Source organism: Bubalus kerabau, chromosome 5 (assembly GCF_029407905.1).
Source record: "Bubalus kerabau isolate K-KA32 ecotype Philippines breed swamp buffalo chromosome 5, PCC_UOA_SB_1v2, whole genome shotgun sequence".
NCBI classification, from domain to species: domain Eukaryota; kingdom Metazoa; phylum Chordata; class Mammalia; order Artiodactyla; family Bovidae; genus Bubalus; species Bubalus kerabau.
Genome location: NC_073628.1, coordinates 88,161,999 through 88,179,767, shown reverse-complemented (window position 1 = coordinate 88,179,767; position 17,769 = coordinate 88,161,999). Strand labels below are relative to the sequence as shown.

Below are 17,769 nucleotides of genomic sequence, written 5' to 3'. Positions count from 1 at the left end.
AGCAATGCGCTAATTTGTATGATATATACAAGCACATGATACTGTTTAAGAGTACTTCTATAATTTAAGAGTGCTTCTCCAACTTTCTGCCTGCACTTTATCATTTCCCTATATAATATTCCCTCCACTGGTCACCCATCCATCTGCCTACCTCTTTCTTCCTTCAACTTTAATATACACCTTTGATACAAAATACAGAAGATGCCCAAGAATAAAGTGAAAAATAAGACTTCCTCCCCTCTTTTCCCCAGTGATTCAGTTTGCCTTCCTGAAGGTAAGCACTAATGTCCAGTACATAATTCAGAGACAGGCAATGTAGACACAGCCATATACGCACACATATATGGTCTTACTTTAAAAGAGAGTAGCATACTTTATATTCTGTCTGCATCTTGCTTTTCTTATTTCATAACATATCTTAGAAATTGCATTGTCTCAGCCCATATTGGGTGACATCATTCTTTTTAATGAATATAAAGTATTTCACTGCACGAATATCTTAAGTAGATCTCCTGGAAGTGAAATTGCTGGGTCCCAAAATATGTGCATTTTTAATTTTGACAGATACTAACATAGAGACTTCACCAATTTTAATTTCCTATAAAATAGGAAATATTCACCTCCATAACTTAAATTACAACCTTTATGGTAATGGCTCCCAAATCTGTATCCATAGTCTGACCCATATTTATTCTCTGTGGTATTTCTGTGGTATTCTCTGTGGTATCTCTGTGATATATACGTATTTCTTGGAACCTTAGGAAAAAGCTTTTTAAAACCAAATTTATAATTTTACTCTTAACACACTCTTCATAAGTTCACTGCTGCTGCTGCTGCTGCTAAGTCGCTTCAGTCGTGTCCGACCCTGTGCGACCCCAGAGACGGCAGCCCACCAGGCTCCCCCGTCCCTGGGATTCTCCAGGCAAAAACACTGGAGTGGGTTGCCATTTCCTTCTCCAATGCATGAAAGTGAAAAGTGAAAGTGAAGTCGCTCAGTCGTGTCTGACTCTTTGTGACCCCATGGACTGCAGCCTAGCAGGCTCCTTCATCCATGGGATTTTCTAGGCAAGAGTACTGGAGTGGGGTGCCATCGCCTTCTCCGTCATAAGTTCACTATATATATTAATTCTCCGTGATCCCAACCAAATGCTTTTCTACCCACATTCAATTAATGAACTGTTAAGACAGATCAATCTTATATAATTCTATGACACCCATCTTCTTTTTATTTTCTCAAGCAAAATCTGACTGACAAGGGTCCAGTTCAGAATGCCTGGATTACTAAATTCTAACTACTCAACTTGTTCCTCTCTGCTTGCCTACCAGTGATTTTGCTCACATCATCCTCTCTGCCTGAAATATCCTCTCAAATCAGTCCCCCTGTTGGAATTTCATTAAGCCTAACCTAAACACTAGATCCATTCATAACAAATTTTCTTTTATGAATTTATTAACAACACTTAGGTCTTTCACTGTATTCTAATTTATAACACAATTATAAGATAAATCATAAACTCTTAACACAGTTTGATAAACTCACACTGCCAAGGCACTCAGAACGTGTTTACCAAATGAAAGAATGAATTTTTTGCAATGGACTAATTCCTGTAAGTCAGATAATTCAATAGGAGAAAACATGCTACAGAGGATAATTGCTTCTTTCCTTACCTCTTTCCCTTTTTCCTTCCTCTCTTTCCCTCTCCCTCCCTCCCTCCCTCCTTCCCTCTCCTTCCTTCTTTTCTTTCAGGTAATAAGACTATTTTAAAGTCTGTGAGATACAGGTCCCTATTTAAGAATTAAATTTCAGAATACTCACTATGTGAAATATTTCCAGTAAACTACGTTTTCCCCTTGCATTGTGTTTGATGAAAAATAGGGAAAAGGATAAAGAATAAAGGAAAAGGTGAATATACTACTAAAATGATTGAATTTCTCTTCAAAACTAAAAAATCATCTAAATACAGTCAAGGTTACTCTTAACTACCATGTAGAAGAGAAAACTCAACTGCAATGTACCTATGGCCTATTGTTAAACCAAGTTTAAAATGGGTGAAATAATTTTTTACAAGTTTCACAAAAACTTGCAGAAGAACTATGTAAAGCATTATAAACCCTATATGTCTGGTTTTAAAAATTAAAAACCGTGATTTTAAAAATCACTATCTGTAGTAAAATTTACATTTAAAAAATTTAGAAAAGAGTTGATTATGCTTCCCTATACATAAAGTATTGCTAGTTAAAAAAATAAATGATCATTATATTTCATTAAAAATTATTTGGCTCTCATTTACTAAAATAGTAGAGAGCTATCAAATCTCTATCAAGAAGTAGAGAACTATTACATTATAACTTGTAAATAATTTAGAAAAACAACAATACTACCATGCACATGCAAGTGTTGGTTATACTTGACTCACCTCTCCCCCATTAACATATTCCATCACAAAACACAAACGGTCTTTTGTCTGGAAGGAATATTTCAGGGACTTGAAATGAAAAAGAAAACATGTTATATTATAATCCTACATTTTTACAACAGTATCAAAAATAGAACACTAGAAACAGTAAGTGTGATTGATAAATTGTTCATGTTCCTTAAGAGTCTATTTATTCCTTTAAGAACACTTAAATAAAAATTTATGAGAAATATAAAACAAATTTTGTGAAGATCAGCAATGGGCATTATTTCGGGAAAAATTATAATTATTAGTAAAACAATCCTGACTCTTAAAAGTTTCTTCCTTTTGAAAGTCTATCTGTTGTTCTTAATGTTAAAACACTTCACTGGGACCAGGAACACACAAGAACTTTGCAAATCAAATAAAATGGCATACCTAAATAAATGTTGACTGAAAATGTTATTTTTCATACTTAATTGATATAATAAAACTCCCTTAAATATAAAATGTTATGATTATAACATCTTTCCTCCAGTCACTTACTGTTAAAAAGGGATGTCTAGTGTTCTTTAATACTCTGCTTTCAGTTAAAGTATGCGCCACTTCATCCTATAAAAGAAAAAAGGCAAGTAAACTTTTAATATATGTTCTGAGCACAAATAATATAAAAATTTCACTATTTCTCTAAGACCAGAAGAGATTAAACCCAGACACAGAAAAAGATTTTAAACACATGCTCCTTTATTGCTTAGCTTCTTTTCTACCAAAAAAAAAAAAAAATCAAATGGCTATCATGTATAAACTCAGTCATACTTAATCAAAGTATATCAATAATGATATAATAATAAGCAAAAATTACCAGGGACACAGAAAATGAAATAGTAAGCCTTTCCCCTTGAAGAAAATGTCCTGTAAGTTAACAGCTAGGCATGGAGTAGTTAATATTTCCATGTTTGTATTACATTGTATTCAGGGGGATACAAAGGATATATTTCAGTAAAGATCATAGAATTGGTAAGTCTTCTACCTAAAAGAAAAATAAGTTATTGAAAAGAGGACCACAGTACACATTAAGAGGTTTAATTCTAAATTATACATTTCAGAAACAAAAATAGTATAAAATTGTATATTTTTGTTTTGTGGCTTTTTAGCATGCTTTTCTTTAAAAAAAAAAAAAAAGATCATAGCCTATTCTAGGACACTTTCAAGATCTGGATGCATCTAAAGCCAAAAATACACTAAGACTGTATTTCCCCAATTTTGTACATAAATTTCATCTTGACATCAAAAGTGGACTAGGGAAGATTTTCTTCAACATGGAGAACTGGAAAAATGTTTCCTATCTCAAAAATAATACTATTTTAAAGAAGAAAGGAAAGGAAGATAAATGCTGAAACTAACACAACATCTCTGGTCTCTGCTTCTGCCAAGATCCTAAACAAAGCCCTTGCTGGATCAATTTATTTACAGTGCCAGCAAATCAAGATTATAAGTAAGAAGTGGAAACTTTAGGACACTGTATTAATCTTTACAAAAGCATCTGACCTTATTTAGAAGATAAACGCGCAACAGAATGATCAAAGACGCTAAAATCCAAAAGCCATTCCACGAGAGTGAGACCAATTCTTTTTTTTTATTAATTAATTTTACTTGGAGGATAATTACTTTACATTACTGTCATGGTCTCTGTCACACATCAGTATGAATTGGCCATAGGTATACACGCGTCCCCTCCATCCTGAACTCCCCTCCTCTCCCCCCACCCTGTCTCCTCCAGGTTGTCACAGAGCACCAGCTTTAGGTGCCCTGCCTCATATGTCAAACTTGCATTGACATATGGTAATGTGTATGTTTCAATGCTATTCTCTCGAACCATCCCATCCTCTCCTTCTCCCACTGAGTCCAAAAGTCTGTTCTTTGTGTCTGTGTCTCTTTTGCTGCTCCGTACATAGGATCATCAGCACCATCTTTCTAGGTTCCATACATATGCATTAATATACGGTGTTTGTCTTTCTCTTTCTGACTTACTTCACTGTGTATAATAGGCTCTAGGTACATGTGTCTTTTTCAGTTAAGTAAAGTGTAATGACATAGTATTTAAAACCAGTGAAATAAAGTATGGGTAAGAAAGCATTCAAGTCTTATTTAGCTAATAAGAACCAGGTTTAAATGCTCAAACAACATGAAAACCACAATCATCTCATACCATAAATTTTAAATTAATTAGAACACCAAACATCTTAATAAAAAATAATAAATATAAATGATATCAGAACTAATTTCTATACCCACAATGCTTACCATAATGATTAGTACACAGTAGGTAGTTGTTAGGAGAAGGCAATGGCACCCCACTCCAGTACTCTTGCCTGGAGAATCCCATGGATGGAGGAGCCTGGTGGGCTGCAGTCCATGGGGTCGCTAAGAGTTGGACACGACTGAGCGACTTCACTTTCACTTCTCACTTTCATGCACTGGAGAAGGAAATGGCAACCCACTCCAGTGTTCTTGCCTGGAGAATCCTAGGGACGGGGGAGCCTGGTGGGCTGCCGTCTCTGGGGTCACACAGAGTCGGACACGACTGAAGCGACTTAGCAGCAGCAGCAGCAGCAGGTAGTTGTTAAATGTTTGTTGAATTTAACAGTTTATCATAGGAATGAATTCCAAGATGTCACATATGTGGGACTTTCATTCAATCATTTATTCTTTCAATAAATATGAAACAAATATACTCTGGGTATTGTTCTATCCACTGAAGACAGGATACTGAACACCACAGACAAAAGTCCTGCCCTCCTGGAGCTACCATTCCAGTTGGCCAGATGGTGGTCAGCATTAATGGAAAAAACAAAGAAGACAAGGGAATGCTAAAGCTTATGAGAATCAAATAATGGATACAAAATACTGTGATTCATGGGGTCGCAAAGAGTCGGACACGACTGAACTGATGAAGGATTACACAAGTGGCTATTTTATGGGCTATAAAACTGAATTCACTGATTAAAAAATGAAATCCTTGACATGCACTTACTAAATAATAACAGTCCAAGTATAAAATCATTTTTTTTAAAAAGACATATGATTCTTTTGCTCATGGAGTTGACATGCTAGTGGAGAAGACACTGGTGTATATCAAATTGATACAAATCCAATTTAAGAAATAATTATGAATTCTGATAAGTGATCTTATGATAAAGTGGGGTAAAGAAGGAAAATTAATGCTACTGGGAGATCACAGGCTGAGTAATATGAGAGTGTAGGACTGAGGGATTGGGACACACAACTGATTTCTGGTTTTAAATTTGCTCAGGCTCCTCTCAGAAGGACAGCAAAACAGGAGTGATCAATTAGGAGCCAACTGCAGTGTAAGAGTGAAATCAGGATGGCTAGGATGGCTGCAGTGGCACTGGGAGCAAGAAAAGGGTTTGAAATATTTTTGAGATATGAAATTAACAGTGAAAAACTAACAGCTATATGCTTCCAACAGAGGATAAAGCAGAAGCATTACTTTATCTGCAGTCAGAGAAGGCAACATTTACCAGTTATGCTTTAGGATTTTAAGTGATCTGAGGCAGTAAACTAGGAAAAGACTAAAAAAAGAGAAGTATGAAACCCATTTGGAAAAAATATCCTAGCACTTCAGTTAATATTTCTGGCAGCTATTTCATTCTATTTTGTTGAAACAAGCTCATTACATGTAATAGTTATTTTTCTAAATCACTTAGTAAGTTCCATGAAAGATTATTTTTTTCCCTATATTCTGTAATCTGCCTAACCACATTAAAGGAGTCAAGTAAAGATGTAGGTAGGCAAAAGCTAAAACAGTATTTCTTTGTTATAAGAATGAAACCAGAATTAATACCATGTACATATATTTTATGTAATAAAATGTATTTTCTACCATACTTTACATCTGATCAAATTAAAATTTTCTCCTTAATGCAAATTTAATGGTACAGTATTTCACATACTAATTAGTTTCTGCTATGAAGATAAGGTATGCACAAGCTAAAAAATAAACACAGATGCCAATAATTTTTAATTACAGTTAAAAGCAACATGTCAAAACAAAAAGTTATAAATAACAGTGATAAAACTTAGGGGCTAAAACAATATGATGCTTTTCTAAAAATCCATTTGTTGATCATGATTACAAATAAAGAGTGCTTGGGTACATAAGTAAAATGTTTTCATGAAAAAACTTTTCGAAATTTAGTTTCATATATATTCATCCATGGCAAAAGACTAATGAATTTTAAAATCTAATTTCTTTCATAGAAAGCAGCTTAGGGAGAATGGAATTTTTCACGGATTTTCTGCAAACATGACACAGAAGAATAGTCTTCCTCATACTCATTTTTCCAATCCTCTCTAATTTATCACTACCCTTTACCAAACATGGTCTAAAATTCTCTTCATTCTCCCCACTTATTGCTTTTTGGTAGTTCAGTTTTTGGCGGGAGGTGGACAAGGAGCAAATGACGACAGAGAAACAGAAGAGAACATCTCGATCACTGCGGGCACCAAGGGTGTCATCTGCTTTAATCCTTGTAGTAACTGAGCAGGTGTCTTTGATTATTCCCATTTTATATGAGGTAACTGAGGTTCACAGAAGTTAAGCTGCTCAAATTGCAGGTGAAAAGGTCAAGACTGATCTCATCTAAGTCCAACACCAATGGTCATTTCCAACAACTCAGTAGCAACTTAACCAGGTACACTTTAACTCTGTTCACATTATTTTCTCCATTTTGACCGCAAGAGTTTAAAGACTGACTTCATGAAGCTGGTTGAAATCAAAATACATGACATCTAAAGCATTTAAAAAAAATAATCCAGAGCTATAAATGAGGCCTAGAGGAGAAGATGAAGGAGGTGGGGAAGCAGGGAGAAAAGGGGAGAAAAGATTTTACCTCGGTATCTTTATTCTTAATCAACCACAATGACTACAAGTGATCATTATGTACTTGCTCTGTTTTGACAAGCCGTATGTCAGAAATCTATATATTTTTCCCCATAGAAAGGATGTCGTATTTGGTGTTGTTTGGTCATTAAGTCGTATCTGACTCTTGCAACCCCATGGACTGTAGCCCACCAGGCTCCTCTGTCCATGGGATTTCCCAGGCAAGAATAATGGAGTGGGTTACCATTTCCTTCTCCAGGAGATCTTCCCAACCCAGGGACTGAATCCATGTCTCCTATTGCAGGTGAATTCTTTACCAACTGAGCCACCATACTATCATTCAATCTGTCATGCAATCCTGATGGTTCTTCATCAAAATATGCTGAATATGACTGAATATGTCTTACCACCTCCACTGCTAATACCCTGATGCAAGCCACTATAATCAATTATCTGGATTATTGTAGTTAACTCCTAACAAGCTCCCTGCTTTCACAGTCTATTCTCAACACTACAGCCAAGGTGATAGTAAAATGAAAACTATATCTTGTTACTATACATGATATAGTAAAAAAAAAAAAAAAAGTATAAAAACTTCCAATGGCTGACCAGTACAATGAGTAAAAACCAATATCCTTACAGCATCCACCATTATCATAAACAACTCTCCACTGTTTTTACTCTATGCAGGCCATGCTAGACTAGATTCCTAGCTATTTTTAAAATATGCTGCTTCCTCAGTGCTTTTTTTGGTTGTGATTTCCTCTATCAGGAATATTCTTCCTCCCAAATACCTGAATGGTTTGCTTCCTCATTTCCTTCGAATGTTCACTGAAATTTCACTTTCTCAATGAGTTCTTCTGTGATCATTTAAGACAGCAAAACCCACAAAAATCACTGCTGCTGCTGCTGCTAAGTCACTTCAGTCGTGTCTGACTCTGTGCGACCCCATAGACGGCAGCCCATCAGGCTCCCCCATCCCTGGGATTCTCCAGGCAAGAACACTGGAGTGGGTTGCCATTTCCTTCTCCAACACTAACACTACACAAAAACTAGTGGAACTACTAAATGAATTCAGCAAGACAGCAGGATGAAACATCAATATACACAAATCTCTTTCATTACACTAACAATGATATATCAACAAGGGGAAGTAAAAAAAAAAAAAATCCTGTTTGAAATCACATCAAGAAAATAAAATACCAAGGAGGTGAAAAATCTACACATTGAAAACTATAAAACACTGATAAAGGAAACTGAAGACAATTCAAAAATGAAAGGGAAAGATCCTATGCCCTTGGGGTGGAACAATTAATATCATTAAAATGGCCATACCCAAAGCAATTTACAGATTTAATGCAATTTTTATCCAAATACCTATGACTTTATTCATAGAACTGGAACAAATATTCTTAAAATTCATATGGAACCACAAAAGACCCTGAATTGCCAAAGCAATCTTGAGATGGAAGAACAGAGCTGGAAATATCATGCTCCCTGATATCAGACTATATCACAGAGCTACAGTAATCAAAACAGCATGGTACAGGCACAAAAACTGATTTACAGCCCAATAGTACAGAATAGAGAGCCCATAAATAAACCCATGCACCTATAGTCAATCCATGACAAAGGAGGCAAGTATATAAAATGGAGAAAAGACAGCTTCTTCAACAAATGGTGATGGGAGAGTTAAACGGCTGCATATAAATCGATAAAATTAGAACACTCCCTAACACCGTATACAAAAATAAACTCAAAATGATTTAAAGACCTAAATATAAGACATGACACAACAAAACTCCTTGACCAGAGCACAGGCAAAATATTCTTGGACATAAATTAATACAGTATTTTCTTAGGTCAGTCTCTGAAAACAAAAGAAGTATAAGCAAAAATAAAACAAAAAATGGGACTTAAATAAACTTAAAATTTTTCTGCACAGCAAAGGAAAACATCAACAAAACAAAACAAAAAAACTTAAGGAATGGGAGAAAAATATTTTCAAATGATACTACTGATAAGAAATTAATATCTAAAATATACAAGAAGCTCATAGAACTCAATTTAAAAAGAAAAACCTAATTAAAAAGTGGGCAGAAGCACTGAACAGACATTCCTCCAAAGAAGATACTCAACATCACTAATTATTTTTGCTGTTGTTTAGCTACTAAGTCATATCCAACTCTTTTGCAACCCCATGGACTATAGCCCACCAGACTCCTCTGTCCACAGGATTTTCCAGGCAAGAATACTGGAGTGGGTTGCCATGCCCTCCTCCAGGGGACTTTTGTGACCCAGAGATTGAACCTGGGTCTCCTGCATTGGTATGCAGATTCTTTACCACTGAAGAAGCCCTCACTAATTATTAGAGAAAAGGAAATAAAAATCACAGCGGAGTACACTGTCACTTCAGTACCATTTCACACTTGTCAAAAGGACTATCATCAAAAAGGCTACAAATAATAAATGCTAGAGAAGATATGGAGAAGAGGGAACTCTCACTGTTGGTAAGAATGTAAATTGGTGTAGCCACTATGGCAAACAGTATGGAAGTTCCTTAAAAAACTAAAAACAGAACTACCATATGATCCACCAATCCCACTCCTGGGCATATATTCAGAAAAAAAAAAAAAAACTACATTTAACTATGGCTGGTTCATATTGATAACTAACATAATACAATAAAGCAATTGTTCTCCAGTTAAAAATAAACCAATTAAAAAAAAATACATGCACCTCAATGTTCACAGCAGTAGTATTCATAACAGGCAAGACATGGAAACAAGTCAAGTACCCATCAGTAGATGATCAATTTAACAAGATGTGGCATATGTATATAAACACACATACATACATATACACAATGAAATACTACTCAGCCATAAAAAGAATGAAATGATGCCATTTGCGGTAACATGAAAGGACCTAGAGATCATTATACTTAGTGATGTAAGTCAGACACAGAAACACAAATACTGTATCACTTTTATGAGGAATCTAAAAAAAATTAAATGAATTCTATAAACAAAACAGAAAGACTCACAAACACAGAAAATAAACTTATTACCAGAAGTGATGGACTAATTAGGCATATGGGATTAACAGATTCGAACTACTATACATAAAACAGATAAGTAACAAGGATTTATTGTGTATCTCAGAGAATTATACTTAACATGGAATATAATCTTAATATGGAATATAATCACAAAAAAATAAGTGAATCACTAAGCTATACACCTGAAACTAAGATAATATTATAAACCAAGTATAATTCAATTTAATAAACACTTTAAAAGAAACTACAAAACTCTAGTTGGGAAATAAAGAATTCCTGGGGATTTAATGTACAGGATGATAAATAGTTAATAATACTGTAATGTGTATTGGAAAGATGCTAGGAAAATAAATCTTAGGAGTTCTCATGACAAGAAATGAAGTTTGCACCCATGGGTAGTGATAAATTTTAAGTAGACATACAGTAGAGATCATTTTAGTTTTATTATTCTAGTAGTTTCAAATCTACTAAGGATGCTTTTCCATTCAACAATTATATAAAATTTATCAGTACAAATAATCTATGCTAATAATCTATACTATTGACTACTTTAATAAAAAACTCAAACTGTTAGGGGAATATCAAAAAATCACTAGTATAATTAGTGACACAGGTCCCAAATACAGAGTGAAAACATTCTCCCAAACGAACATAGACTAAAATTTCCTCTGAAAAGAATAAAAGACTGTATATAATAGATAATATTATAAACTTTTGAAAATTTTAATGCTATAAATAAATATCAATATATAGATACTATGCAGCTGTAGCCTTTAATCAACATTTTGCTTATTTAATGGAATTTCTACAGTCTAGTCATGTGCGTGCATGAGCACACACACACATGGACAACAGAAACAAAAATTTAATAATCAACTCTTGTATTATTACCTTGGCAATAATAACTTCTTTCTTCAGAATCTTCATAGCATAATATTTTCCACTTGCCTTCTCTCGAACCAAAATAACTTTCCCAAAAGTGCCTTTACCTAGTAGTTTCAAATAGTCAAAATCATTCATTGTCTGAAAAATACAAATTAAAATATATAATATGAAATTTATTTGTAAACATATATGTATATATTTGGCATTATCTATTCAAAATCAAATTTTACCAATTTCTAAGAATGCTTAAGTTAATCAGGATCAGCCTGGCATCAGCTTTCCCATCCATAACCATGGATGCTGGAAATAATGTAAACAATTTTCAGATAGTGGAGACAATAATTTTGAGCACAGAATCTCTCAACTATTCATTATTGGTAAAGTATAAGTGCAAAGGGAAAAATAAAATCAACTTTACTCACTTCCAAGTATTCAAGTTTCTAAGGATTTAGTAGTGCCACTCCCCTACACAATGAGTCAATCAAAAATGTCCTCCACAAACATTTCCAAATATATCCAAGAGAAAAGTACTTTTGAATGAAGTGTTTGAGAATGTACTCTATCAAAATAAGGATGGACTCCAAGAAAAAGAAAGATATGTGTATAAGAAACGCTGAAAAGAATTCTGCAGCTCAGTTCAAAGAAAGAGAACAGCAGTACATCTGCTGAAAAAACAAGTGGTCCAATTCAGAACCGGGAGTCATGAAGCTCTTTAAGAATGTCTCTAATCTGCCTATTTTCAATTTCATTTCTCATTCCCACCTCTAAGTAAGGTGATTACCAGGATTTTACTGAGGAGAATTACTACTTCCTCTCTATAGCTTCCTCTATGAATGCTTATACTGCTCTGCTTTATTTATCCATAAACTTCCAAAAATTTGATGATGTTTGTTCACTGTGGCCTTTCCCCCATCCAGCTTTTCATTTTTGTGAACTTTTCCCTTTTAAAAAAATTTTTACTAACATTTTAATAGGCTTTAGATGAAAGAGGAGGTATGCTTAGTTTACAATCTTAAATTTAAATTCCATTTTGAAGGATATTAAAATAACAAATTGGACTTCCCTGGCAGTCTAGTGGTTAAGACTCCACATCCCACTGCAGGAGGTGCCGGTTTGCTCTCTGGTCAGGGAACTAAGATCCTGCATGTCACACAGCATGACCAAAACAATAACAAAAACAATTTAAGAGGGTAGGGTTTTATCCTACTAACAATCAGAAGTTATTGAAAAATTTTGTGCCTTTTTAGAAGTATTTCTTTCCTCTTTACCACCCATTTGAAGTAAATGTCAGAAATGCCTCAAAGCAATGACTTCAGCTTCTACCTTAAAAAACTACAAAAAGAGCAAATTAAACTCAAAAGAACTAGAAAAAAAAAATAAAATAAAGATCAGGGCAGAAATCATTTAGGGATGTCCCTGGCAGTCTCTCCAATGGTTAAGAATCTGCACTTCCACTGCAGGGAGCACGGGTTCGATCCCTGATCAAGGAACTGGAATTCCATCATAGCATGGCATGGTGTGGCAAAAAAAAAAAAAAAAAAAAGAATGAAAGAAAAAAGAAAGCAATTAAATTTTAAAAAGAAAGAAAAGGCGGAGAGGTCAAGATGGTGGAGGAGTTAGGAGGATGTGGGGTTCATCACTCCCTACAAAAGCATCAAGAATACATTCACAAAAGAACAATTCTCAGAGAAAAGGCTGAATGCTAGCAGAGGACCTTGGACACACAAAAGGACAACAAAGATCCCTGCAAAACCAGCTAGGACGAAAGAAAGTAGAGAGAAAAGAAGAGGAGAGGTTCCCACATCTCAGGAAGCCCCCTCACCAGTGGAGAGATCAGTTGGCAGAGCAGGGGAGTTATCAGAAAAGGACAACAGGTCTGTGGTAGGCAGGACAAAGTGAGACCTACACAGACCGTCCATGCCACAGCCCTGGGGCTCCAGCTTGAGACCTGTGCTCCCGGTGCAGACGGGGACTGGGGGCAAGAACATGGGGTTTGGGAAGCAAACCGGGGAGAGGTCTGCTGTTGGCTGCTGCGAGGAGACAGCCTGAGGGGTCAGAAGTAGGAATGTTTGTGGAGGAAACTCGACTGCCATAGAAGGGTCATTGTCATGTGTCAGACGTGGAGCTGCCACTGCATCCTCTCTCCACTGCTGCCCTCACCTCCCCTCAACTACGAAGAGACCCCACTGGGGCTGGCTCTCCCACACCCAGGCACTAGGAAGGGTCCCTGCTGGGTGGCTCTCTCACACCAGTTGTAAGGTGCTGGGAAGGGCCCTGGGTGGGGCTGGCTCTTTCACACCTGTGGCCGGGCACTGGGAGGAACCTCTGCCGGGACAGACTCTCTCACACTCACAGCTGCCGGCTACCCTGAGAACCCGCCACTGGGCACTAGGTAGAGCCAGCTTCCCCACACACCTCATCAACGCCTGAGCATGCACTCTCCTGCATGCAGCAAAGTGCTGGGAAGGGCCCCCAGCACTCTGACTCTTTCATGCCTATGGCTGCCAGAGTCTCCATACTTCCTTGCCACCAGAGCTCCGCGATCCCAGTTGCCTCGCAGCCTCTGTACCCCCTTCTCATCCAGGCAAACTCATGTGTTCCAGGGCCACTTCGGGAGTAGACCCCTTTGGATGGCCCATAGCTAAAGCCATAGCCAGCCCTAGGGGATATGCAACTAAGGAAGAAAAGCTAGAATCTCTCCTCTCAGTTGCCCAAAAGGTGAACTGTCTGTCTCGAGGCCAGCCTTATAAACTCAGCACTTATAGAACATCTGACCAGTGAGTACTCCCACAGCCAAGTTTTTGCAGCTGTAGACTTTCTCAGCACATACATGTGGGGACTGCGCAAGGCTAGAGTCAGAGCTGCCTCCATAGTGCCCAAAACGGGTCCACACCCATGATTACCAAATCCTGGGACCTATGCTGGTGGCCTGGTGAAAACAATCTTAGAGACACCAGGGCCTACAGTGGCATACCCACTGCTGGCACAAGGGGTGACAGCTGACACAACAGAGCACACTCACAGGTGAACAGCTACAGTGTCTTCCAGCGTGAGTGCTCCAATCCCTCCTTCCTTGCACTGCAGATCATAAACACAAAAGCTAAGGAACAGATCTGGGGGCCTCTACAGCAACAACTAGGAAGCAGATCCCATCTCTGACAGGGCAGTGACAATCACAGAGAAATGAGGAGGCCCTGTTCATACCCAGTGCAGGCTCTGGTCACCAAAACATCAGTCAGACTCCTATCAATGTGATAATGGCCAACAGAGAAAAGAAGTGGCAGCCGTCTACTCAAAACAACCCTCACACAAAAAAACATTAAACCCACACAGGCTACTCAGAGATGTTACCACGCAAAACAGCCCTCCAAGACAATCTGAGCATATGGAGTTGGACAGAAGAACACCCAGAGAACTTAGCCTTGAAGGCCAGCAGCGCTTGAGTGCAGGAGCTCCACTGGGCTGGGGGAAACATCTTGGAGGATGTATACAAGGTCTCATGCATGCTGGCACCCAGCACAAAGTGAGAGCTCCATGGAAACCTGGATTAAACCCATGGGTCTTAGAGAGACTCCTGAGTAGGTGAAGGTAACTGTTGCTCACTGTGAGGGAAAGAACACTGGTAACAGAAGTCTCAGGGAGGATCAATCAATGTGAGATCTCCTGGAGGTCTGTGTTTTGGCACCAAGACTTGGCCCCATCCAACAACCTGCAAGCTCCAGAGCTGCAAAGCCTCAGGCCACACAACCACCAGGAGAGACGGCCTAATGCATACTGAGCTCACGGCCACATCAAAACACACCCCTTAACACAGTCCTGTCCATCAGAGGGACAAGGCCCAGCTCCACCTGTGAGAGGGAAGGCACCAATCCCACTCGCCAGGAAGCCTACACAAGCCCGTGGACCTACATTCTCACCACGAAGCAGACGTCAGAAAGAGGAGGAACTATAGCCCTGTGGCCTATGGAAAGGAGACCACAAACACAGAAAGACAAAATGAGACAACAGAGAAATGTGCTGCAAACAAAGAAACAAGATAAAAACCCACAAGAGCAACTAACTGAACAGGAGACAGAAAATCAACATGAAAAAGAATTGAGATTAATGATAGGAAAGATCAAAATCTCAAAAAATAGTTGGGGGCACAAATTGAGAAGATACAAGAAATGTTTAATAAGGACCTAGACAATTTAAAGAGCAAACAAATGGAGGTGAACAATACAATAACTAAAATGAAAAAGACACTAGAAGGAATCAACATCAGAATAACTGAGGATGAAGAACAAAAGTGAGGTGGAAGACACAGTGGTGGAAATCACTACCACAGAACAGAATAAAGAAAAACGAATGAAAAGAAATGGCAGTATCAGAGACAGTATTAAATGCACTAACATTCAATTATAGGAGTCCCAGTAGGACAAGAAACAGAGAAAGGGCCTGAGAAAATATTTGAAGAATTCGAAGAGATTATAGCTAAAAACTTCCCTAACATGAAAAAAGAAACAGTCACTTGGCTAGGAATCACAGACAATCCTGTACAAGGTGAACCCAAGGAGGAACACACTGAGACACATTAATCAAACTGACAAAAATTAAAGACAAATAAACATTAAAAGCCATAAGAGAAACCCAACAAATAGCATACACGAGAATCCTCACAAAGTTATCAGCGAATTTTCTAGCAAAAACTCTGCAGGCCAGAAAGAAGTGTTATGATACTTCTTTACATATGATACTTCTTTAAGTGTTATGATACTTCTTTACATATGATACTTCTTTAAGTTATGATACACTTAAAGCGATGAAAGAAAAAAGAATATTCAGCAAGGCTCTCATTTACATTTGACAGAGAAATCAAAAGCTTTACAGAAAAGCAAAAGTAAGAGAATTCAGTATCACCAAATCAGAAAAAAACAACAAATCCAAAACAACGAATAAAATGGCTATAGGAACTCACATATCCATAATTACCTTAAATGTAAATGGATTAAATGCTCCAACCAAAAGTCACAGACAGGCTAAATGGATACAAAACCAAGACCCAAATATATGCTGTCTACAAGAGACCCACTTCAGACCTAGAGACACATACAGACTGAAAGTGAGGGGATATTTATTATAATGCAACTTTATTTTTCACAGAAGTAGAACAAAAAAATTTTAATTTGTATGTAAACACAAAAGACCCTGAATGGCCAAAAACAATCCAGAGAAAGGCAATGACACTAGAGGAATCGGAAGCCGAGACATCAGACTATATTACAAAGCTATAGTCATTAAAACAGTAGGGTGCTGTCACAAAAACAGAAACATAGATCAATGGAACTGGATAAAAAGTTCAGCGATAAAGCCATGTACCTATGGTCACTTAATCTATTATAAAGGAGGCAAGACTATACAATGGAGAAAAGACAGTCTCTTCAGTAAGTGGTGCCGGGAAAACCGGACAGCTACAGGTAAAACAACAAAATTAGAATATTCACTAAAACTATACACAACAATATAGTCAAAATAGATTAAAGACCTAAATGTAAGACTGCATACTATAAAACTCTAGGGAGGAAAACAGGCAGAACATTCTCTGACATAAATCACAGCAATCAAATGGTGGTTTTTAATCCACGTCTTGTAACTAAGCCACATGTTACGTTATCGCTCAAAGCTTCATCTGAACAGTACCTTCTCTCACTTTATATCTAAAAATACTGGAAAATGATACTGTGTTCCATTATTAAATACTAAATATCATATAAACTGAAACTGAATTCTGGGGATAAAGATCAGAAAAGAATTTATAAACTGCTTTATGACATTTTCACCCGAAAAGCAATATACATTAATGAAACAGTACTATCTTCTTTAAGGACTGTAATTCTTAGGGACAAGGAGGTTAAAAAAGGGATGACAGCTTTAACACCAACTTTCACAGCTTCTGTCAGTTTGTCAATCTTTTTTAAAAGAAGAATTCACATGGAAATTTATGTTTCTAACAAAGCATTCTATATGATTAAATCAGAAACATTTATCATATCTATTTTTAGGGGGGATTTCTTTTTTAATTCTTAGCTTTTTTTTTAAATTTCTTTTTAATTGGAGGATAATTGCTTTACAATAATGTGTTGGTCTCTGCCAGACATCAACATGCATCAGTCGTGGGTATGCATATGTCCCCTCCCTCCTGCAACTCCCTCCCCGCTCCTACCCCTACAGGTTGTCGTAGAGCACCTGATTTGAGCTCCCTGCATCATACATCACATTTCCACTGGTTATCTAATTTTGCATATGGTAATGTATACATTTCCACGCTACCCTCTCAATTCATCCCACCCTCTCCTTCCCCAGCTATGTCCACAATTCTGTTCTCTATGTCTGCATCTCTACTACTGCCCTGCCAATAGCTCATCATACCATGTTTCTAGATTCCATATATATGCGTTATATGAAATCTGTTTTTCTCTTTCTGACTTACTTCACTCTGTATAATAGACTCTAGGTTCATCCACCTCATTAGGACTGATTCAAAT

At 37.1% G+C, this 17,769-nt stretch overlaps 1 protein-coding gene across 13 annotated transcripts in view; it reads right to left on the bottom strand.

The window, feature by feature from the left end:
• The window catches only part of AKT3 (AKT serine/threonine kinase 3), a 284,036-nt gene that overhangs the window by 83,054 nt on the left and 183,213 nt on the right, over nucleotides 1–17,769 (bottom strand). For all 13 annotated transcript variants that reach the window (XM_055582156.1, XM_055582153.1, XM_055582155.1 and 10 more), the window contains 3 exons: nucleotides 11,252–11,383; nucleotides 2,943–3,008; nucleotides 2,418–2,486 (listed from right to left, as the gene is read on the bottom strand). In XM_055582156.1, the coding sequence (XP_055438131.1) occupies nucleotides 2,418–2,486; nucleotides 2,943–3,008; nucleotides 11,252–11,383 (267 nt within the window). The remainder of the gene's footprint in view (nucleotides 1–2,417; nucleotides 2,487–2,942; nucleotides 3,009–11,251; nucleotides 11,384–17,769) is intronic.